Genomic DNA, 24,111 nt, shown 5'->3' on the forward strand with positions numbered 1-24,111 from the left:
GTATGTCCCTTCGTAAGGGCAAGTCATGAGGTGAAATGCAGCCAAAAGAAAGCTGCCTGTACGTAGGCGTCTGAGTAGCGTGTTCCCTGGGAACGCATAGGGACTGGGCCTCGGCCCTTGAGAGCGTGCCGTGGAGAAACATGTCTCCGCTTGTAAAGCTGGGGCACCACAGTTAGTTAAAATAGGAAAACAAGACAGTTCTCTCTAACGTGGCAATTCATAAAATTCATAAAAATATGAATTATTGGCTCCTCATAGGCTAGGAAGGGACTGAATTAAATATGTGAAACCTTCTGTAGCGTGGACACAGACACAATCCTGCTTGTGCTACATGTCTAGCTCATCCAGAATACGTTGGGCCAACGCAGGCCACATGTGGACTGTCAGATCACTTGGGTATTGCCCACCACATGAATGTTGTCCACGTAGGTCCAGCCTGCACAACCAGAAGGTGAAAAATGGGAATATAAAAAAAAACAAAAGCCTGCCACGCTGGCTTCGCTGGGCATCTAGCCAATTTGCAGTATGCCCAGGGCTTGCTTTCTGACCCCTGCCACTTTGCGATCGACAGCCTGGTTGCTACAATACCTGTTGGGGTTGGAGAGCACCATATTCTGAGCCATATTCATGACCATGTTCTTCAGAATACGGTCACGCGCTTTCCGCCGGCTTCCTGGCCTCTTTCTTGCAGGGCTTTCAAGGACCCACTTTACCAGGTGGCCGCAGCTTGTCCATTGGATTCCTTTCTGATCCGAGGAAATGGAAGGGAAATCCCGGATGTTACTGAACCGTGTTGAACCGAGGGGGCGGAAAATGATACCTTTAAGGTCGAGTTCAAAGTTTCGGTATTTCTGTCTGTTGAAGTTATTTACAGTATTGTCAGAGACTCCAAGAAGCAATAAGGATAAGTCAAAGAGAGGAAGGAAGGGAGGGGTGATTCTTCTACATACAATCAGAGTGCTGTATTTATAGACATTATTTATTCTCATACTTGTATTTTTTCTTATGGTACTGGAAGGCAAGAAAATAATTACCGTGTTGGAAATTATATGAATTTTGGAAGATAATTTTCTTGTTAGAACTCTTATTAAATGATTTATCTGTAATTAATGTCCACATTCTATCTGTATAATCTCAATTATAGATTTTATTGTTAAATTAATCTTTGTTCCTTCTTGCTTTGCTGCTTACTTGATGGCTTTTGTGCTTTATCATAAAACATGTAATCAATAATACACTGTAATTGCTTTCCAACTCACACAAAAGGAAGCAAAAAGAATGTGTATTGTTAAGATAAAGGCTTTTCATTCATTACAGCACAAAAACTAAGGACAGAAGCAAAGTTTAACAGCAAATTGGAAACAATTTTAAAATGAAACAGTATCAGCTATAAAGTATTAATTTTCTTTTTTTTTACACTAGATAATATTGCAGTATTTGTATTACCTCGGAATATATTAACTTGTCCTACAGAGCAGTAATAATTGATTTATTTTATTTTTCTTCTTTCCACTAAAGGTCATTGAGAGTTTTGCATACCATATCACATTATGGTCCTCCAGCACCCTCTAGTTGTAAAATTCTGCCTGTTGACTTATTTCCCGAACAAGGTGCAAATATAAAGCTGTATAGGCAGTATATGATGTTACTTGATAGTGATAACATGAAGGGAAAAAATATTAATAAATTAAAAATAAATGGACATAAAAATCAATGGACAGCTATCAAAGCCTGTCATGCAGTATGAATTTAAAACTGTAGAAATTAAGACATTCAAGTAGTAGCAAAGATGAGGCTCATGAAGTCCACATTAGTAACTAGATTAACTAGTCATGATGTCTGAACAAACTGCATGACAGCAAAATCTGTTTTTGATGGGGAGACCATCAGTGTTTTAGCTGGCATTAAGTCCTCCTGTTTCCTGGTAGGAGGGTTACAAATTTTTGTTCTACCCTCAAAAAACCCTCAGCATTTTCTTGGCTCTTGAGCATCGAGGGGTAGCATCCAAGTAGTTCATTCCTTTCTTTCAAAGTGTTACGGCCCTTTAGATATCTTTCTATTTCAGGGTTTTAGAACACATTCAGACACTGCATCAGGAATTTCCATGGAGATGAATTAATTCATCGCTTAACTGCACCCACAAATTTAAGCTACACAATAAGAAAGGATGTGACTCGAAATGTGTAACAGCTGCTATGCGCTAATTCCCTCTTCGGGTGTGCGAAATGGACCCTGTGGAGGAATCCACGCCTTACTTTCTCGTGCGGGTCCGACTCATATTTGACACTTGGTTTTTAGGAGCAGCTCTGTAGTGTTTCTTGGCACCTTTTTTCAGACTCACGCTAATTGTAGCTGAGATGACGCATGTGAGCAGTCTGGCTTTTGCGCGAGGAAGGGAGTTTATTTCTGTGCAAGCGCAATGTGCAGAAGATTGGCCCCTTGGAAACATTGCCAAGCAGCTTTCATTATTCAAAGTCTTCAACTTAATTTGGACTTGGTAACAGGAAATGTGTGGGCAAGGGGAGAGCATCTTCAGTGCCTTATTACCTATTAAAGAGAAAGTAGTAACGCTGCCTTTTGGGGTGGTTTCAGTGAGCATGACCCACAGAGACTGTTCTGGCTGTATAATCATTTTGAAGGAAATGCACTTGCAAGTAATCTTTATTTCAAAATATTTCACTCTGAAGAGAGACAGTAATTTACTTAAGCAGCCTGTCATAGCTGTTAAGGTAACCTATTAAGAGATAATACAGCTGAGACCGTTGGTTTCTTCTTCAATTAAAGCAGCTTACCATTATGGTTATGGTATGACTTGTGCTGATATTCGTAGGATAGATAACAATAAATTATTTATTTCCAAGGGAGTGCAGCCTGAATATATGCAATGTCGAGTGATTTTACAGGTAATAGAGGTAGCTTAGCGCTGAAGTGAGTATAAACGTGGTGTGTAGCAGATAAGGGAATGATAGGACACGATTACTTGATGCTTTGGTGTACTAATTCTGGGATTAGGGAAGATAATGTGAAAAGAAAAAGAAATTCAGTTACAGAGGAATTGAATAATAGTTTTGTTTGTGTCTACTATTCAATGTAATTGTGTCTAACAGTTTAATTGCTCTGTATGGTAATAATATGCTATCGCAGTTACCTTCCTTTTATATAAATGTAAAGAATTACTAAAGAAAAGAAAAATTAAGCTCATATGTGTTGCCGGAAAGATACAGACACTAGTTCTTTTCACAGGAAGCTCTAGACTCGAATAAACAATGGAACATACAGAAAACAAAATGCAGTTTTAAAGACACAAAATTCTCATTGTCGTGGTTTTGTCTATACCATTGTATGAAATGAATCACAAACAATCTGGGCGGCTTGCAGCACTCCCTTGCATTTTGACTTACTGAGGAAAGTTGCCCACCCCGCCAGCTCCCAGCACCTGTCCTCATTCCATCGGTGGTGACAGTGTCCGCAGACATTTTAAAAAAGAATTATATGGCTGTTTTGAAATCTGACTGCAAACCCTCCACTGCTATGAATATGTCTACACTGCAGTCACTGAAATGTCTGCAGCTAATGCAGGCTCATCCAAATTAGCTTTAAACTAGCTGGCTTGGGGATGGCTGGCAACGTAGCCATGGTAACGGTGAGCTCCGGCTGGGAAGTCTACCTGCTGGGGTAGGGAATGAGAAAATACGCTTTGGTGTTAACCCCCACAAAGCTTTGTGCTGCCGTGGCTATTACGCTCGAACAGTTGGTTTAAAGTTAGCTCGCGTGGGTGTTTCTCAGCCCGCGTCTGCGAAATGTAGATGTACGCTGTGTGACGCACTGTGTGCTAGAACGGGATTCTTTTTCCCCACTGGTGATGTGAAAGGGGCCACTGTAAAATACTCTTTCCATGGGTCTTGATGACATACAGGATTTATGCCTTATTTAGTTTTGTGTACTGACAAGGGCGTTCATCGGTAGTGACAAAAATGAAACTAATTTTCGCAAACTGATGCACGTGTAAAAGAATGAGCTGGGTTCGCCCACCTGAGCATGAATGAGGTTGCCTACTGAGTCTAGGTCATAAGACTATCCCTTGTACACGTTACAGAGCCCATTCTGTTCAGAGTCCCTAGCTCTAACAGCGGATACTGGATCGTAACCTTTTAAATGAATAAGGAGACTAAAGATGCTAGTGAGATTAATGAGACTAAGTCTATAAAAGTATTCTTTGGTTTCTAGGTTGGCTTCTAGGTTGTCTATGGAGGTCAACCCCGGTTTTGGGCGGCACCGATTGCTTTCCAGCGTGGTGTTTCTCAACACGTCAGCGCCTATCACAAGTCTGGAGAAGGGCGTTGACCGACTCCCTCCATATAGGGAAGGTATTTGAAGGGCCTTGAAGCTCTTCAGTCAATTCTTCTTTGGAGTGTTGAGGTAAATCTAAATTCTGCCTGACACGATTAGTTATCACGCAGAGACAGCAGGTACATTAAGCACATGTCAAGATACAAGCACATACGAGAAAATCAACGGTCTTTCCCCTTACTGCCTGAAAGTATGGTTTACAGTGACAAAAAACAACCAGTAAGGCAATGTGGGTTACTAAGAGTTTCTATCCCACCATGCAGTTGCTTAAGCCACATAATGTGCTTTGAAAGGAAGAAGTATGGGGACCGTGGAGTAGAAAGGATAAAGTTTTGGCTAGCTGTTCTCCACCTGAGGAGTTCTTCAGGCTGTGGCAGTGGATAGCGTGAGTTTTTTCATATGTATCTGTGTATGTCTGTTTCTTTCTATGAATAGCCACAGTGGGAGGCATTTTTCACTTGAGGAAGTGAACTGAAGAGCTTTTTGGGCCCAAGAAACCCTCCTGAGTGTAGCAGGTCAAGTTGCTGTACCACTGCGCCCTGCAAAAACCTTTCAACTCAGAGGAATCCTTCTCTAACGCCATAAATTGCAAGAAAAATCCCTGCTGAAACTGCGACTGCCACTGAGAGGAAAAGCTGTGTGTAGGCAGCCCTGGTCCTTCTACCTTCTTCTGCTGTGGCATACGTCATGATAATCAATTGCACTGTTTAGCTTTTCTGTTCTGCAAAGCACCCCTTTTATCAAGACTGAGTTATTTCCTCGGCAATACGCTTCAGCTCTCCTACCTTTCATCTCCCGACAGTCAGAGCAAAGATCGTGCGTGTGACTGACGGCGTTCATGAAGGCAAGACAGTGCTGATGCTCAAGAACAGGTGAACGGTAATATATGAGAAGACCTGGGACTCCCTTGTTTCTCAAATTTTAACGTCATCTATGTTGTCCCTTTTCAGTTACGTCCCTGTAACTCAGAATATCGTGTTTTTTGGACAACACCTCACTACATGCATCAAATCGTTTAGTTAAGTGTACTGAATCATTAATTTCTTGTTGAAGGCAGAATATGAAGAGAGTGCTTCATGTGACATTTTTTTAAATGTTGATTTTCTCTATTAACCTTAAAACTTGCATTTGACCCAGAGGCTAGGGAAATAAATTTCCCAGTGTTTAATAAGCCTTACACTGTCATAACAGATTTATCAGTGTCTCAGGCAGGCTCGTTCTTCCAGATTAATTTGTTTGTTTCTTTGACTCCCAAAGGCCAGCTCATTGGAGAACATTAATTTGAAGACTGGCTATTTCAAAGGCGTAATACTGACAGGAACTGACTGTAAAGACTAATGTTTTTGACCAATACCACTCCAGCATCAGTTTCTGCTTTTGACAAAGCCTGTCTTGCCACCTGCTCCCGCTCCTGACAAATCTTGTTTAGCCTCAGCCTACTGGAGGGTCTACATCTTTGCAGGCTTTTTAAAATATCTGTCTGATTGTGTCAGCTTTTGAGGCAGCTCTGCTTCCATTTCCCTCCTGGATGTGCTTCGGGATTGGGCTATTACTGGAAGAATCTTCTTTTTTCAAGCAAATACAGACGGTATACAGCATCCACCATGAGTTATAATCTACTCCGTGGACTTACGCGTTAGTCTTTATTAATTCATCATATTTTCTAGCTGGTTGCTTCCCTGAGGTGAAAACTTCTCAAATAAATAAATTTCTTAAATGACTAAACAAACGTGCGTAACTGCAGGAGAGGACCGTATCGGCCCTGCTTGTGTTCTCTGGACTTAAAGCTCTTCCCTTGCTGTGGCCTTAAAGCCAGGAAGGCCTCGGAGAATCTGCGGCTGCGTGAGCCGTTGTGGCTGCCCTACAGAAGCGTGGACGAAGACGAGACCCCTGCCAAGGACCTGCCCGATGCGGCTGCGTTCAGCGGAAACTAGGAAAGGAAAACACGGCTGGGTTTCCCAAGCCCTGTGCCCGTGCAGGAACGTGTTCATCACATTCTCCACTTGATGAGTTTTCTTGCAGCAGAGAGGCGCTTTATTTAGAAAAATAACGATGATGCCATAGTAATATTCCCTGGCACTGCGGTTTCATGGGAGGATTTTACACCACTACTGTAGAATACGGAATATTATGAATTTCACCATGGGAGATTTTAAACAGAAAATGCGTATCCAAGTTGGCAGCACTTTATTATCTGTTACCCGTAAGCATGGCTTTATTGCTTTATTCATCATATGCTTCCATATTGTTCCCATTTTAGGAACGGCATCTTAAAATGGGAATTTTTCTAAATATATGAATTATTAAAGTGTATTGTGATTTATCCTATTGTTTTTGCACGGGAATATAAGAAAAAGATAGTGTCTTTTACATTACAGCGCTCTTGCTGCAACTTTACTAGTCTCTGTGAAGAAAGTCTTGATGAAATTAAATAGGTGGAAAAAAATTTCATGGAGTGTGCAAATGAAACAGCCAGGAATAAATCCATTTATGCAAGACTCACGCTGAGAGTCTGATGAGCTTTGACAATTGGAATAAATGATTTTGGCTGAAAGGACATTCCAGCCTTAAAAGACAGGACAACATTGAATCTTTCAGTAGTTTTCATTCCCAGCTGAAAAGAAAAATACAGCTTATAGAAAAGACCAGGTAGTCTTGCCCATGCTGACCTCATATCTGCGCCCGGCCAGCATGCTCTCCTGCAATAAGGTCTTTCTGCCAGTTCATGATGCAAGAATTTAATCGATGAAATTATTTCTTCCCTGACCAAGCAGTAAAACGACTGCTGTTAGCTGACTGGCGCACGGCGCATGGCTGAAGGTACGGCCCCGTACGCAGCGTAAGCTCGAGCATCACACGTAAGTGGTGGTCTGTAGCCGAGCACAGCACGCGGGAACTGAAGAGGGCAGGGGTCCCTTCCCCAGATCTCCTGTGCAAGCCCAGCGAACAGATTTCCTCTGTTTTCTTATGTTCCTCTGCATGGAATGACAGACGATGCCAACGCTACTTGCCGTTGCGCTACGGGCCTTTTGTTTAGATCGGACGTGGCTGGGGCGAACAATAATCTGTTGCTGTCTGTTGTACGCTGCCTTACGGCACCACCGTAATGCACACAAATAATAAAAATTACTGCAGTCGTTATTAATAAAAGATTCAGTGGCATACAGCAGTGATATCTGTATTTGTCTTCCCCCGGTCTCAACATTTCTGGAAGGCGTCTGGCTCTGGTTTCAAGTGCCTGATATTCCCCCTCATTTGCATTGGCTTTACGCGGTCGTTCTTTCTGATTTACTCTCCGAGGAGGATCAAACCCACTACAGATATACATTCTTCCCGTTAATATTACTTCTTTCTGATCTCTAAAAAGGATTCTTAAAATAACCTCACAGTTCCTTTTCTGGATCCCAATTCTGCAGAAGGATCTGCAGAATAAGAAAGGAAGAAGTCGTATCTTTTTAAATGGTTCATTTATAATGTAATGTACATATGCATAAATATTCATATTTAACATAATGGCATTTTTAGGACTAAGCCTTCATGAAAACAGCTGGTCAGGATTTAATAACTTACCGGTATTTTCCCTTCCATTATTATTATTTTGTTTTGCAGGTATTTTCTAAGTACATCAGTATCATACCCTGTATTTTTTCAGTTCCCTGTGAAATAAATCATCCTCTGCCATAGCACAGAGTGAGCTGTGTGGGCCGTGGGATATTAAATCACATGCTGGAGTGGCGCCTTCAATTGCAAGCTCAGAACAAGTTTTGTCACGTATAATGTAATCAATAAGTACTTTTTTTTAAAGAAAAACTGTGATTAATTGGTATCTAATTTTTTTCTAGATTGCTGATATTAGTAACGCTATATAGTAACTAATCAGTATATTAAGTTAATTGCTAGTAAATAAATTAATAAAAGGGATACTGAAAAGTATGGGTAAGTTTCCTGAGGTTTGTTAGCTAAGTCCTTGTGGTGGGAAACTCACATTAGGCAACAGAGTCTCTCATTTATAGGACAATAACCCAACAGCAGTCTGGATATAATCACCCGGGGGCTGGTTTACACACAGAAAGGTAAAAGTGAATGCCACACACCTGTCTGACTCGTGGATGGCTCACCGCCTCCTCCAGCACCGCTCTCGTCAGAAAGCAGGGTTTCCTTTCATGGTTGGCATTCAAAAGCAAGAGGTTGCGGGAGCCCATGAAGGGTGGTATTTTCAATCCATTTAACTTCACTGTCATTTCACGGAACGTTACTGTAATTGATTATCCCTGTGTATCACACAGTCATTTGTCGATAACCCCAGACTGTCTGTTCTTCTAATCTGGCACTGTATTGAGATGAGTTATAATTTATAAAATTATAAAATAATCAGATGATGAATGGAGAAAATTCCACTCCGAAGCATACCATCTATACTACAGATGTATTTTTATGTGCAGCGCTGCAATAGCTGAGAAGAAGTAATGGTGCATTCTGCAGTAGCACTCAGGCTGCTTACGAGATTTGTGATTTTCCCCTAACTGCCTCAGAAAACTCAACTCTTCTCGCTGTAAAGAAAATTGGGCATGGTGCTGTTAGGTTGACGGTTGGACCTGACGATCTTACAGGTCCTTTCCAACCTCAGTGATTCTATGATTCTGTGAAAATCTGAACTATTGCTACTATTCTGGTATGAAAACATCAGTAAGAACCGGATGATTCTGGATACACGTTTGAGGCTAGAAATTTCTGATCTATTTGTATTTCCTTTGTTTTTTCTAAAGGAGCTCATGTGTGGTTTGGGTAAGCTCATTACATTGACTTTGACATTTATTTGCTACAGCTGACAAACCTCTAAAATTTCGGTCCTATTTTGTTAGTACTACGAAAACCACAGGGAGAGCAGCAGAATACAGGCAACCACCGGGGAGGGTTCTCCTTCAGCAATTGCCTTTCAGTACTCATACTTACTTCAGATCTCACCAATATCATCAGTGAAGAGTTTTTATAGTTCTAGTTGTAGAGAGTGAGTTCATTAGATGCCATTAGCAGATCTGTTTGATTTAAGGGGCATAAATGCTGTATTCACAGCAGCTACAGCTGGTAGTGACAAGTTGGGGACAACCAGGCTTTGGGAGAGAGGGTGGATCCCTGTAGGAGGGTGCCTCTCGTTGGTCCATGTATTCCTCGCTGTGGCATGAATCCTTTCTCCGTCCATAGGTTGTCTTTCTTTGTGGTTGTTTTAGCCTCAGGACAGTGATGTTTCCAAGTTCAAGGTTGGGTTGTTGTTGTGTGCACTCTGAGCTACCATCTTTGAACCGCCCTTGGGACCCCATCAGCTTGACTCTTTGTTCTAAGCCCTGGATGTATTGCACTGTGTAGGTTGACCTGTAATGAAAGGAAACTGTAAATTTAAAGTTGTTCTGAAGGCAGCTACCTGCGCGCATCATCTCTGTGCGTACGACATATCAGGGCAATGCAATTAGCAAGGAATAAGGTAAGTCTCAGGTTATATGGCAGCTCCATCAATTCTAATAATGGCTGGCAGTTAATTTGTATAAGGTAACTTTCCGTTGTAACACGAACGAAGTTTCAATAAAGACAAGCAGCATCATTTAGGTTGTCACAAATACCATAAGCAGAATTTTTTCTACTATAAACTCTGCAATTAAAGCCTATATTTAAAGCAATTATGTGATTAGAAGAACGTTATTTTCTGTGCATTTACTATGATGTAGATGCATTTCTATTCCGAAGTATGTAATTAAGTGCCTCGTAAGAATTGTTTCTTTTTTCTGACGTTTCTGGTTTGTTGTTTTTTCTTCTGTAAAAGCTTGCCATTAACACCACACTTTATCACAATTAATCTCTGGCAAGATATGCATATGCAGAGGTGAAAGTAAAAATATCTCTTAATCTGTGCTGTGAACTAGTTCTGGGACTGAAGCACTGAAGTGTTTTTTTCAGAAGTAAAAATAAATTTCTGTTGAGCACAGCTCTGTACATTTCCATAATAACTCGAGTGAGCTGCTTCTTGACAAGATGATTTTCTCAAAATAAAAATTATTGATGCCAAACAAGTAAACAATGAACCCAAAAGATATTTCTCTTGCTGAAAGATCATAATGATAACAGAGCTGATCTTTCAAATCACAACAGGCCTTTTAATCTTATACCCTATTTTTGATAGGATTTTACAAAGAATAGTGTAAAATGCCTGCAGTGGGTAATTGAACAAAACAAAACAAAACAAAACTTTATATCTTTTGGTTATTTCCTGAAGAAAGGAATTATTATCTTGTCTCGTGCAATTCTATCTATTCCTCCAACTTAATTTATTTTTAATGTTGCTAACTGCTTGAGCTCCATAGTATAATTTCTGCAACAGCACAATTTGTCTCTTACTTATTTGTGTCATAAAATACATTATTTTAACATTTGCTCAAGTGTTTTTCCATGATTGATATAATTTTTCTATTATTTTAATGACAAACTTAACAGGGAACATTTAACTGATCGATGTTTAATCTCACTATAGCTTAAATTTCCCTTTATTTTCGTAGTGGCAGAAGCCCTGACAAAATTATAAAACTATGAAAGTGATCTAAATAAAATGCATGTAATAACATAACCATTTTTTAAACTAAATCCATAACATGAACATCTGTCTTGTTAAAAGAAGGGTTGTTTGGTTGTGGCTTTTTACTTTCTGAAATAAATAAATAAAAAAAATTTAAAATGCACCTTTATGCAATTTTCTTATAAATGAATCTATGACCTAATTCTCAGTTACCTGCAGACACACGAAACCGCGTTACGCTGCCAGTTCAGCGTGAAGTGGTTCCGGCTGTGACCAGTGACGCTGGTGTGAGTGGGAACTGATGCCCGTGTACCGTCTGGCACTTCTGTGGGGTTCAGAAGGGGAACACCCCTACAGAAGAAGAAAAATGGAGGTTTCATTCACTCCCTTGGTGACCGCAGCGAATTTTGTTCCACTTTACTGTGGAGGGAGCAGCAAAGCAGTCTGTTGCCATCATATATCTCACCAGGTTGACAGCTAGCCAAGCTGCCCGTGCTGCGGTGAGCAGCCTGGAACAGGGCGTCCCAGCCCCGAGGGACGGAGGTGACACACCGCCCTTGCTCCCCTCCCCTGGCTTGGCTCCTGACCAGTTGGGTCTCCAGGGCAAAACCAGGGACAACGCTGGCGGTTGTCACTGCAGCTGTCCTGCGTCTTCAAAGGGCTCTTGGCCTCGAAGCCTTGTGTGAAGGATGTGGACAAGATGGTACCGATACGGTTTCAGAGAAGAAGCTAAGTAGGAGAGACTCAGTCCTGTGCAGTGGGGTGTTATGAGAAGCTGTCTGGCTTGGATCAAGGAATTTAGCGTAAAAGTTAGGGATTCATTAGCTATGCTGTGGTGGAAAGCATCTTTGCAAAGCCCACGTGAACGCTATCCTCAATCCTGTGCGAGGTCACGAAACGACTTACAGTATTGACTAGCAGTGCAATGCTGCTGTCAGAACTTCCATTCTCCATAGGAGTTCAGTGTTCATGAACTAATTTTACCTTGTCGGGATACAAAAAGAAGGCAACTTTCTGATGCTCTTTGGCCTTGTCAAGATACAGGATTTGCAACAGGTTCAAATTCGGAAAAGATCAGCTGATTTCTCCAGGTTTCTAAGGTAGGTGGAGTAGGCATATATTTTATGGATAGTTTTTATGAATGAAACATTAAGCCCAGAACGTGCCTTCTCCATGCCGAGAATGATCATTACACGGTCCCTTTCCCACGAGCTGGTATTTGTCCAGTGCCCTTGTTCAAAATACTGTCTCAGCTCACTCACTGCAATGACGGAAACAACTTCCTACTGTTAGTAAATTTAAGTGCAGCAATAAGGAATGTCTGAGCAAGCACTTACAACGTTTTTATGGCCATTGGCACATGTCGGCCTTGGGTTTCAATCTGTCTGTAATTTGTGGATCTGGAGCTGTCCCTCAGTGTCGTCGCTTGGGATCCTGGAGGTGCGAGATCGCCTCATGGTGCTATGGCTGCTGGGGGAGAAAGCGCCTCGCCTTCGGGAAATGGCTTCTGTTGTGCAGAGTCACAAGGGAGTAGAAATCAGAGAATGAGTAACAACAAAAGTGAACCCCAGATATGTCAACAGAGCACGGACTACATCATTCTTTTCAGCTTGCATTTGTCTTTTAACATTTGTGTTGTTTATGAAAGCAGGGAACTGAGGTGGAGAGGCGATTTGACACGTGCCGTACCTCAGCGGAGTACAGTCCACCAGTATATGAAATCCGACGCCTTCATCATCTCCAAAGGGCTTTTCGTTACGAATAACGAGTAACACATTTCTCACAGGTGACGGAAAAGATGCAAGGCTAAGGAGGAATTTCAATGAATAAGAACTGACCTGAAAAATGAGTGTAGGGCTCATATTTCAAACATAGCCGTCGGCATGGAAAAAGGAATAAGAATATGATGAGAATAAAAACCAACACTGGAGTCAAGGCTGGCATTGCTCGTGGAACAGATGGGAGAGGTGGCAGATGAAAAGAGAGAGGATCAAGGCTGGCTGTTACAGTCTAAAGCAAAAAACCAACACGTTTGAATTAGCTGTGCTCTGCAGGGGGAATGGGGATGGTAAAATCAGAATAAGAGGAGAGAAAAAGGAGATTCTGATGGCGATGCTTTGGAAAAGCAGATGGAAATCAGGCAAGGAAGGAGACAGCAAAGAAGAAAAGAGGTAGCAGGTAGGCAGGAAAAAATTAGGACAGGAATAAGAAACGTATTCCTTGGGACTGAAACAAAGCAATGGAATTTGTGTACGCTGTTGGAAGAAAAGAGTTTAGAAGAATGCATGGAAGAATATAACATTGCCAGACGAGAATCACAGATTTAGCATGCATAGTCTAATCTGAAAGTGTTGCTTTTATCTTATTCTGGAGCCTTAATGATGTAATTTGCTATAATCTCAGTAGAAAAAATTGAAGTAATCTGTAACAGCATATACCTAAGTGATTTTATCAGCAAAACAAATATGACATTTCTTGCAAATAGCAAGAATGCAAGTAGCTCAGATAAATATAGTAAATCCCAATTCACTATAAATTTCTCACAACTGTCAGCTAAGCTAGTAACAAACTGCACTGTCACAGCTACCATACAGCAAAAGGAACTTAAAGATGTACGATTATCGCTAATTATTTTACATTAAGTATACCACAGGGTAGTAATGTTGCTTTTTTCACCATCAGACTCACATAACAGAAGGCAGCATAAGCTATTCCTTGGTGCATAGCATCCCTGGGTATATGTACTATTAATGGGAACCCTATGTGGTTGCTAATCAGAAGAGGAAGCAGAATGAGCTCGGGAGATCAGGATGTACTTTTCATTTTTAATAAGACTCTTGAGATCCAGAATGAACATATGGGACTAAACAATTTAAGAAAGCTTTGGAACTTGAAACTTTCATTTGTATTTTCTCTTTATTTACCTTTATTGGTATTTACAAAAGTTATGCGGATTTCAAAAATCCAGAGACAATGATCTTTTTTGAAGGGAAGAATTTCTTGGCTGGCCATAGAATCAAAGGATACATACATTGGTACAACATTTTTGTATCCTACAAAATCTGCATATTTTAATTTTCTAATGAAAAAAATAATGAAACTAATTCTGAATACAAAACCAAATATTGATTCCATACAAGGCCAGAAGGGACCCCTATAGCCATTTAGTCTGAGCTCTTGCCAAGGGACTTCTCAGAATTTAACTTTTTCAACAAGGATTTTTAGAAAAGAATCTGATTTTAACTGAGCATTTTCCACAGCCGAGGAATTCACTACAACGCTCAGCATGTGATTTCCACGGTCAATGACACACTACTGAAACAGCAACACAAAAGTTAAACTTTATTTCTAATCTGAATATGATTACTATCAGCCTTCAAATACTGCATTTTTTACTGCATCCATCTCCTCAAATGCTTTATATTATCAAAATTACTTTCCTGAAGCATGTACTCCATGTCGTCAAGTCATTCCTGAACTATCTTTTTGACAAGTATATGGAGTGATCACTAAGTGTTTCTGAGCGCGAGGCAAAAATTTCCAGTTCTTCAGTCATTTCCAAGTTTCTTCCCATGTCTCCTGGGCACCTGCTGAAACATAGGAACATTTGGATGAATTGCAGCCACTGTCTCAACCAAGGCCATGCCAGGATGAATGGCTGAGGAAATGTATTCCTGATAAACTTGTATTTATTTCTGATTAGCACATATATTAGCCCTTTCTAGCTTCCTCACCAACTTCTACCTTACGTTCAGAATATCATCCATTAGAACCTATTAAATCAAACGTAGCCATGACCGAATCCTGCATTCTTTGCAATTAGTAGCAAATCCCTCCTGGACTTCTATAGAATTGGGATTAAGCACTTAGCCTTTTTAGGGGTTTGATATCTTATTATTTGATATCTGGCCTTCTGTCATCTGTCATTGTTTTCATTATTATTGCACTGCTATGTTCCTTTCAACAAGAGATTGATGCTTATTATTAACAGTGCCCCTGCTGACGCTTTGTTCAGATTCTGAACTAATGCATTTTTATATGAGCTTTTATCATGGATTTAGAAGAATACATGTAAGAATATAATCTTCTGGTTTTAAGATTGCAAACCTTACTTACCTCCTGCAAGATTCTTTTCCTTTTCTTGTGCAAAAAGTATTGAATGTAATTCCCAGAAATGTAGTCTGATTTTTTCTATGCACAGTGTTAATGAGTATGTCTATTCTTAGTTACACGGTCATAAATTACTATCACCTATAAATTTCTTTTTCCTCCTTTGCCTGCTTGCATCTTTTTGATTAGCATAGGACTGTTATGAAAAAATAGAGAGTTGAAGAAGGCCTTATTTTATTATCAGCATTTTTCCCTGTTATTAAATTCTGATTAAACTGTTTTCTTGCCAATTCACTAGCCCATGCTGTCTTCCTGTACTTACTCATCTCAGTTGAAGTCTTTTATTTTTCTCTGGCACACCAACAGTAGAATATGGCCACAGAATTTGATGATTTTTTCTGCTTGTTCTGACATGATGGTACAAATCTGGAATATTACCTGCACGTACATAACGCACATTGTACATGATGTAGACATAAACATACTCACAATTCTGTAATGGAAAAATATGCAACAGCCAGGGTGGCACCAGGGATGATTGCCACGGCAGTTGTCATTAACTCACCACAAAGAATCGGTACAAACCTCCCCAGTTGTAATCGGTAATTAACTTCTTACTTGGGTCACTTTTATTTCACCTACGCTGTGTTCTGTAGGTCTTTAGCGTGAAGGGTGTAGCAAGGACGCTGTCATGACAGAAAGCAGGTTCAGGATCTTCATCTGCAAACTCTTTGGCTCAGGTAAGGTTGTTCGTTGTGTCATGCCCACTACGGGATCCAAACTTAGTTTAGCATTTATGCATGGTTTAGTATAAACAGTAAAACAGCATTTTACTGTCTAACCGGATAAAACTTGCATCACCATGAATTATTCTTACTGTATCTGACAAAGGTCTTGATGTGCACGTGGAATAGCACTGTTCTCTATTACACAAAAAAACACCAACCCAACCAAACCAAGCTGCTTAGAGATTTAAATCCTTGCCCGAACTGTAAAGGCAGCTAGTTCAAAAAGTGTGACTCTTCTAGATTTCATTTTTATATTTTGCATCATCTTAATCCTTTCTATATTTTAGTTAATTATGCGGCTGTAATTTATATTGACAAATGGGATTTTTTGTTTTATTATAAAGTATTAAAATATACCTTCAAACTGAGATCTTTGCTGCATTTTAACCTCATTTGATACACACAAGGGGATTCTTCAGACCTGGGTGAAAAAAGTGCGGTTTATCTGTGCTCCTGTTAAAAATTGGCAATATTACAGGGAAGTATTTATTAAAAGGAAATGTCTGTACAACTCATTGTCCAGGGCGCAGTGAGGACTACCTGAATGCGAGCTTTCCTCTGATACCTTAATCGATCGATTGTCACAGCGGCACTGTTTGCTCCTTTCACAGAATTCAGCGTGGAGCATGAAACCTGGCTACTGGGAGGGACCAGGCTGGGGAAAAGAGCAAGGAAGGGCTGCAGCGACTCTGCCATTCCACCCAAATAACACAATAGGGTCTATAAGCCCCTGGTGTTAAAGCTTGCTGTCTTTTTCAGGCTCATCTCATTTTCTGGTGAGAGAGAGATGATGACACAAGTAGAGACAAAAGCTAGTACGGAATCTCCTGGTGAAATGACTCAAATGAAACTAAACTTGTCATGAATTAGTAATGGGTAAAGAGCCTCAAACCGCCTGCTTCCTATGTGTTCAGGGTATGTACTTCTATCGACACCTGAGTATCTGAAGCTTTGAGATCTTTCTTTGTCTCTGGAAAGGAGAATTAAGACAATTTAATAATGAAAAAGAAAAAAGAAAATGCAATGCAAGGTCAGTATCCTTTCCTGCATGGGTATTTCTCATCTTCATTAACAACAACAACAACAACAACAACAAAAGAAATAAAAAAAACCAGCAAGTGATCATTTAATAGCAAATTCATTGTCACAGCCACAGCATTGCTACACTGCTTCTTCTATATGTGTGTCCTCCTGTGTGTGTCCGTTTGTGTGTGTGATGCATAGCAATAGACTTTGTGCCAAATTGAAAAATGTTAAATTTAGCTTGCAGTAAATAATATAGCTGGAACCCGTCTTGAAAAAAGAAAAAAATCCCCATTATATATGAAAATGAAATATCTGGGTAGATAGGTTTAAACCTTCCTGCATATTAACTCTTCTGTTTTGGTTGCGGTGGTTAAAAGTATGCTTTTCAGGTATACCTGGAAGGTGGCTACGCCTAAATGTCATCCTGATGAAGACTAGTGCAATTAATAATAAATTTTTAAAAATACTCTGAAAAAAAAAGGCGTGGTTCCTTCCCCCCCCCCGTTTCTGCTTTCCATCCAAGCTAGCATTTCCATCCAAGCTGATATCTCCCGCTGTCACAGGCGTGCGATGGATTCGTGCCTCTGACTTTTGCCCGTTTAAAGCAGCGCGAACAGAGTCCGCACGAGGGCAGCCGCGTGGGCTGCGGTCACCAGCTTCAGGTGCGCTCCGCTGTCGGGGGACTAAAACACCTGACCCCCGGGCAGTGGGGTCGGGACGGGCGATGGGGATGAGGCCCGGGGGGCGCTGCCGCGGGCCCCGGGCCGGACCCCGCCTCTCCTCCCCGCCGCTGCCCGGGGCGCGAGCCGCCCCCGCCCGCTGGAGCCCCGGCTCCCGTCGCCGCCGCCGCGCCTCTGTCCGCGGTGCTGAAGGTTGGCGGCGGCCCTCACCGCGGCCGCGCGCGAAGGGGCGGGGCGCGGCGGCGAAGGGGGCGGGAGGGGCGCGCTCCCGCCGGCCTCGCGGCTTCGCGCAGGCGCGCCGCCGCCTCGCCGGGTGCGCCGCCCGCCCGTTGAGCGCGAGGGAGCGCGGGCGAGCGCGTGTGAGGGCAGGGCCGGGCGGCGGGCGCGCTCAGGCAGCGGGAGCACAGCGGCGCCGCCGCCAACGGCACGCGGCCACCTCCGTCCCCCCCCCCCCCCTTATTTCCGGAGCCGGGACGAGGACCGGAGCGGCGGCAGCGCTCAGCGGCAGCGCGGGCGACGGCTCCTCCGGCTCCTGCCGCCCGCCGAGGGGGTATTTTCGTTCCTTTCCTCCCGTGGTTGGCTTGCTCCCGCCGGCCGCTCGCCCGGCGCGCAGAGGATCTAATTTGCTGACGAGCGCGCTCCGCGGAGGAGGAGGAGGCGGGCGAGGAAGAAGAAAGGGCTGTTTCCGTGGCTTTGTGGATGCTCTACTTTTCCTGGAAATGCAAAAGATTATGCATATTTCTGTCTTCCTGGCTCCCGTGTTGTGGGGACTGATCTGGAGGGTCAATTCTAACAGCATACAGATCGGTAGGTGCCCGCATGCCGGGGGACCTCGCTCTCCTCCCGACGGGTCTCCCGCTCCCTCATCCCCGCCGGCGTCGCTCGGGCATGCCGGTCATGTCGCCGCGAGCCCAGCCCCACCGCGGTACCCGCCGGGCGCCCGGGAGGTCCCCTCCGGCGGCCGTGTCCAGCGCCTCCCCCGTCACCTCGCCTTCCCGCGAGCCGCACCGCCCGTCCCGCCGCGCCCCGGGCTCCGCCGCGGCGGTCGGGCACGGGACGGACCCGCAGTCGGGCTCGCCCCGGCAGCGGTGCCCGAGCCGGCGGCGCCTACCGGCACCCCCGCCCAGCCCAGCCCCGGCGGCGGGAAGGGACGCGGCCCCGGTACGGCTCTGCCCGCGCCGCCGCCCGCCTGATGTGTGTGTGTGCGCGTCTGTGTGTTTCCCTGCAGGGGGGCTGTTCCCCAGGGGCGCCGATCAGGAGTACAGCGCGTTTCGGGTAGGGATGGTTCAGTTTTCCACCTCGGAGTTCAGGCTGACTCCCCACATCGACAACCTGGAGGTGGCCAACAGCTTCGCCGTCACCAACGCCTGTGAGTAACGGACGCCGCCAGCCGCTGCGCAGGGCGCGCGCTGCCCACCGGCTTGCCGTGCCGGTGGAGGCGTGGCGCCTGCGCGCGGCGCGGGCGGGGGGGGGGGAGGTGGGAATGGGGGTTGGGGGTCGCTGCGCCGCCTCCGAGCAGGTGCGGGAGCGCCCGGGCCCGGCCCTGGGTAAACGGCGCGTGGGGTCTCCGTGCGCCTCCCCAGCCCTCGCGGTGGTTTAAAATAGTTCCCGCCGCCCCCTCAGAGCCGCTCTCCCCACGCGTTACATAAGGCTGCGCGGCCGCGGGGGTGCCCGCGGCGCTCCCCCATCGCCCGAGGGCTGGCCGCGGGCTCTGCCGCGGCTGCGGAGCCTTCCCGTTAACTGGAGGGGGCCCCCTCCTGACAGCAGTCGAGGGGGCGCGGAGCGGGCGGCTGAGGGGGCCATCAGCCATTTTACGTCCGCGCGGAGCTACGTAAAATGCGGCGCCCCCCCCTCTCGGGGGGCCGGGGCTGCCCGCTCGCCTCAGCCTCCCTGGCGGCCCGCTGCCCCCGCGGCTTTCGGGGCGAGCCGTCGCACGTCGGCGGGCAGGCCGGCCGGCCGGCGGGCCTGTGCTGCGGCTCCTCCTCCGGTGAGGCAGGGCCCGGCCGCAGGCGTGCGGCGGGGCGCGGCGCACATGGGCTGCTCGGGGAGGTGGCGGGGTGCAGCGCGGACGGCCCAGCGCGAAGAGGGGAGCCCCAGGGGAGGGGGGCCGCAGCGCCGTTTGCTTCTGCCTGCGGCTCGGTGGCTGCCCCCGGCAGCTGTCCGGCGTTTGGCCGGGGCGCGGTGCAGTTTGACTCCGCTGGGCGGCATTGACTAGCGGGGGAGGGCGAGGCCTGCCGTCGGGGCGGCTGCAGCAAGGGGCGGCGGGCGCTGCTAATGTCGGTGGTGAGGTCTGTGAACGCGAGGCAGCCGTTCCCGGGGCGGCGAGGGGTACCCGCCGTTCCCCGCTGCGCCCGTTCCAAGCCAACCCGGGGCCCGCAAGGAGGAGGGAGCCCGCTCTTGCGCCGTGCTGGCCGCTCCCGCCGACCTGCGGCTTGTCGGCCGCCCAGCGCCGCGCTCCCCCGAGGCGTTTCCCCGTCCCTCCTGAGGGCGAGCTGTAAGGGCCACTGAGTCTGCAGGTTACCTGTCAATGAGAGCAATTTCCCTCCATTGGCGACCTTTTTTTTTGTTGTTGTTGTTGTTCTTGTTTTTTCCCCTGATTTAGCTACGTTGTGGTAGGTGAGATGGTGCTGGAGGGGCGTCTCAGCAGAGACGCTGGGATAGGTGGTGCAAGAGCCTCAACCCATGGAGCCTTCAGTGCCATGTGTGAGGATAGGAGGGAATAGCATACATAGCTGAAGACAGAAAAGGTCTGAGCATATAATCAAATATTTGGCATATATAGCCAAAGTAAAGCTACTTTGCTAATCCTTGCAAGCTGCTTGGGGAGCTCTTGCTTTCTTAGGTGGGGAGTTACTGCTTTCTTAGGTAAGTGAGGGTTTGCAGCAACCAGAACTGCATGTGGTTAATATTTGCGGTATATGTTACTGGGACTGTTGGTGAAGTAAGGGGTTGTGTAGTGGTTTAGATGGCATTCTGCAAAACTGTGACAGGTCTTTCTGTGTTTCTCAATTCTGTAAAGCCAACAAAATCCTGAAAATAATTTTTGTAAAATGCTATAATTTTTTTTTCTACTAGAACTAGAGACAAGTATAGCCGCCTAATCTTTGAGAAAGTAAAGGATACATATTTTTCTCCAACACCACCAGGTTTTTTATCAGTGTTTGTGTGCATGCATCTGCCTTGAGCTTAGCTGTCTTCCGTGGAGAACTCTTAGAATACTTGGATGACATGTGTAGGCTGTAGACTGCAGTCATGGACTTGAGACTTCTAGCAGAAGGGAGATGCTATCCATGTTTCAGGTTTCCCTTTGAACCTTGTCCAAGGCTTCAATTTTCAAGCGGTTTGAAGAGCAGCAAATTAAGACGTAAACATGTACTTGCTTTTTTGTCAGCTCAGTCATCAGTGATGGTTTAGTCAAGTTATCTTGTCGATTGGATTTAAGTGACTAGTGGAGCATATGCTAAAAATATATGTAATATTTCCTTGATTACCCTTCAATAAAAAACTTCAATAAAAGTTTGATTGGAGAGCAAGGAGTTCTGAAGACAAGTATTTGCCATATAAGAAGCAGAATTTAGCAGTTGATTGCAGAGCACCGTGTACACAGATGGTTATGGAGGGTCCATCACTTTTTTCGCCTTTATGCTTGTTCTCATTTGAAATACTGAAAAATATGTAGGTTGGTTGTTTTTTTTCCAGAATAACGTACAAAGAACAGGTTTCCAAAACCAGCACTATCAACAGTGAAACAATGCAAGTGTAAAAGAAGGTCACAGAAATGTAGGATAGTATGAAACTGAAAATGCTTCAGTATTTACCCAGGCATTTCACTCTGGCAAGGTGATTTTCCTTCACAGAAATGTAGTTGGCAGGCTTATACTACAATAGAAGTAATGACCTTTTTCTGTCCTAAGAATAACAAATTTTCTAAAATCAACAACTGAAAGATTTTAGCTTTTGAGTTAAAACCCCCAAACCAGCCCAGCCTCAGGCTGCAGAAGCTCCAGAGGATGGTGTGGGAGCCGGGGTCTGCAGCTGCAGGCCCGGGGTGGGGCGGCTGCTGGCCCTCGCCCTGCTGGCGGTGTGCCTGCCTCCCGCTTGCCCGCTACCACTTAGTAACGAAAGGGAAGCTGGGGCGTATAATTCCATCTTCTTTAAAACCAACCAAACAAAAAAACCCACTGTGAAACTATTTAAAGGAATCTTCAAACTTCTTATCAGCCCTTGCTCTGAGTTCGTTGATGGAGCAAACAGTTTTTAGATGAACGAGTTGTATTGCTGGTACTGCGTTTAAATTGGGTTCCTAAACTTCCAGAGGAGACGGTGGTCCTGTGCCACTGAGGGATGTTTGAAACAGTCTAAGACTACCTGGTCATTTAAAGGTGACCAGAAGGTGCATGTAGCAAAGGAGGAATGGAGCCTCTGTGAGTAGATAGCCTTAACTCATGCAATATATCAATAACAAGTAGTCACTTCAGGTTGTTGCAGGTCTTGTGCAAAGCTGTGTTGACAGGTCATCAGGAGTAGCTGTTGGAACCTAATTGCGGTTTGACACCTTGCAAGTCCATGTCACTGGGAGGCTTAGTTAATAGTTTTGATTGAGAGATGGCGCAGTCTTTCTTCAGACTGATGGCACAATTAAGAGAAATGTTCACTGCTGGGACCACTGTTACATCCCTCACGAGAAATGGGCTAGGCTTAGCCCTCTTTGAAAATTCTTGGTGATTCAGGGGGTTACAGTCCAGGTGGTAAAGGCAAACGTTAACAAAGTGGTTCACTCCAGCAGAACCTCTTTGGCTTTTAACAGCTGGGGCAGAGGCCCAAGCACTGCAGGTAATTCACAGGGCGGAATTGGAAGGTATCCAAACCACTGGACTTTATTGTCCTTCAGCACAGTCTAATTGGAGAAGTGCTGACCATCAGCAACATGAGATTTTTTTTTTCTTCAAAACGAGAAAGGAGGAAGCTGGTGAAGATGAAATCGTTTCCTCTTACATTCACCAACCCAAACAGGAATAGTTGTATTACATACTCACGTGTTTTTTCACTGAAAGGATATTGGAGTCACCTAAAGAGAGGTTTCCTATGGAGTACTGTAAAACTTCCATAATTGTAACAAGTTTTTCATATAGTAGTTTCAGCACAGAGGTAATATATGCATGATCTTGGATGTTTAATTCTGCTGGTTCAAGAGCCAATGTTGAGCTTTTCTGTTTTAAATCAAGTCTTACAGCTCTGCAGGGATCACTGCACCGTGACATTATGACAAGGGGGTGCTGATTCATGCATAAACCTTAGATCCTTTCATTATATCTTCAACCAGCAGCTTTGAAAACCTATGAATATCTAGCATGTTGCAACTTGGGAGTCATGGCAAAGGTTTCCTCAGCCATTTTGGAATATAATGCTATAGATTGCATTTTTTAAATAGCATTCAGCATACTGCTGGCAAAATGATTCAAGAATAAGCAAAAAAATACATCCTGTAGTGGTAAAGGTGGGAGAAGTTTAGATGTGTTTATTTGAATTAAAATTGCTGTAGACCAAGCCCAAATACATTTCACAATAAATGATTAGAACTGATTTTAAAGAGAAGGAGGAATTTATTAAATGCTTATGTTTCAGTTTATTCATATTCTTGGTCCTTCTCATTTCCTCCTCACAGTAAAACATTTCTCAGACTCAGTGAGCTGATGTGAAAAAGGTTCTGTACCCCCTTGCAATTAAAATGGACAAGATCAGATGGGTTTCTGTAGTAAAATGATACAATGAAACCAGGAGGTTTCCTGTGCTTTTGCAGGAGCTCCTGTGCTTTTGCTGCTCTCAGAATATTTTTCCCCTCCAAATCAAGCTCTGTAGCAAACTTTAAACATTCCTGTACTCCTGAGACTTATTCATAAAGAAACCTGGGGTATTTATTGTGTGACAGTGCTGTCCCTGCTGTGCATCTTTGCTCCTGGCTCACAGACCATCGCACAGCCTGATCCAGAATGTGGGCACATACAAATATGACAGTTTTGTCTTGCCTGCTGGATTTTCCAAGTTTTTATTATGTGATTATTGCATTAATTTTATCCATAAATCTGAAATAAAAATTTACCATGCAGTTTTGATTATAAATATGCAGTTTACCTTGCAGTTAATTTATAAATATTAAAGTGAGTTATATTTAATAGCAATTTGTGAGTAGCATATCAATCAAGCCTTAAATATACCAATCAAGCTCCTAAATCAACCAATATTATCAGTCAGTCTCTTCAATATGTTTATATATGCTTTTATTTATATTTGAGATATGAAAATGTAACTTTTTTCTTCTTATGCTAATGAAAGCTTTAATTTACGCTGACTTTGATAGGACTGTTGACTGCACATAGCTGGGGATGTACTTAACTCCTTATGTGCATAAGACTTGCTGAACTATCCAGTGTGTGTTATGCACCCTAAACTGAGAGGCACTGCATTAAGTGATGCTGTTTCTGCTGATTTCTTGAGTTATTTTATCAGTCTTCTCATGATTAAAATATTTTTGAAAATTAAGGCATGTTTAACAGATAAATAACTCTTTTTGAACAGTTGATAGTTACTAGGGGAG

The 24,111-nt window shown here is 44.0% G+C and overlaps 1 protein-coding gene across 2 annotated transcripts in view; it reads left to right on the forward strand.

Moving 5' to 3' along the window:
- Positions 1-18,176: 18,176 nt before the first annotated feature.
- Positions 18,177-24,111, forward strand: part of GRIA2 (glutamate ionotropic receptor AMPA type subunit 2) — a gene marked incomplete at its 3' end in the record, with an annotated part of 95,838 nt that continues 89,903 nt past the window's right edge. For both annotated transcript variants that reach the window (XM_081998799.1, XM_081998800.1), the window contains exons 1-2: positions 18,177-18,323; positions 18,745-18,885. In XM_081998799.1, coding sequence (XP_081854925.1) covers positions 18,236-18,323; positions 18,745-18,885 — 229 coding nt within the window. In that variant the 5' untranslated portion in view covers positions 18,177-18,235. The remainder of the gene's footprint in view (positions 18,324-18,744; positions 18,886-24,111) is intronic.

The sequence above is a fragment of the Phaethon aethereus genome (genome assembly GCF_964289735.1).
Source record: "Phaethon aethereus genome assembly, chromosome: 4".
NCBI classification, from domain to species: Eukaryota; Metazoa; Chordata; class Aves; order Phaethontiformes; family Phaethontidae; genus Phaethon; species Phaethon aethereus.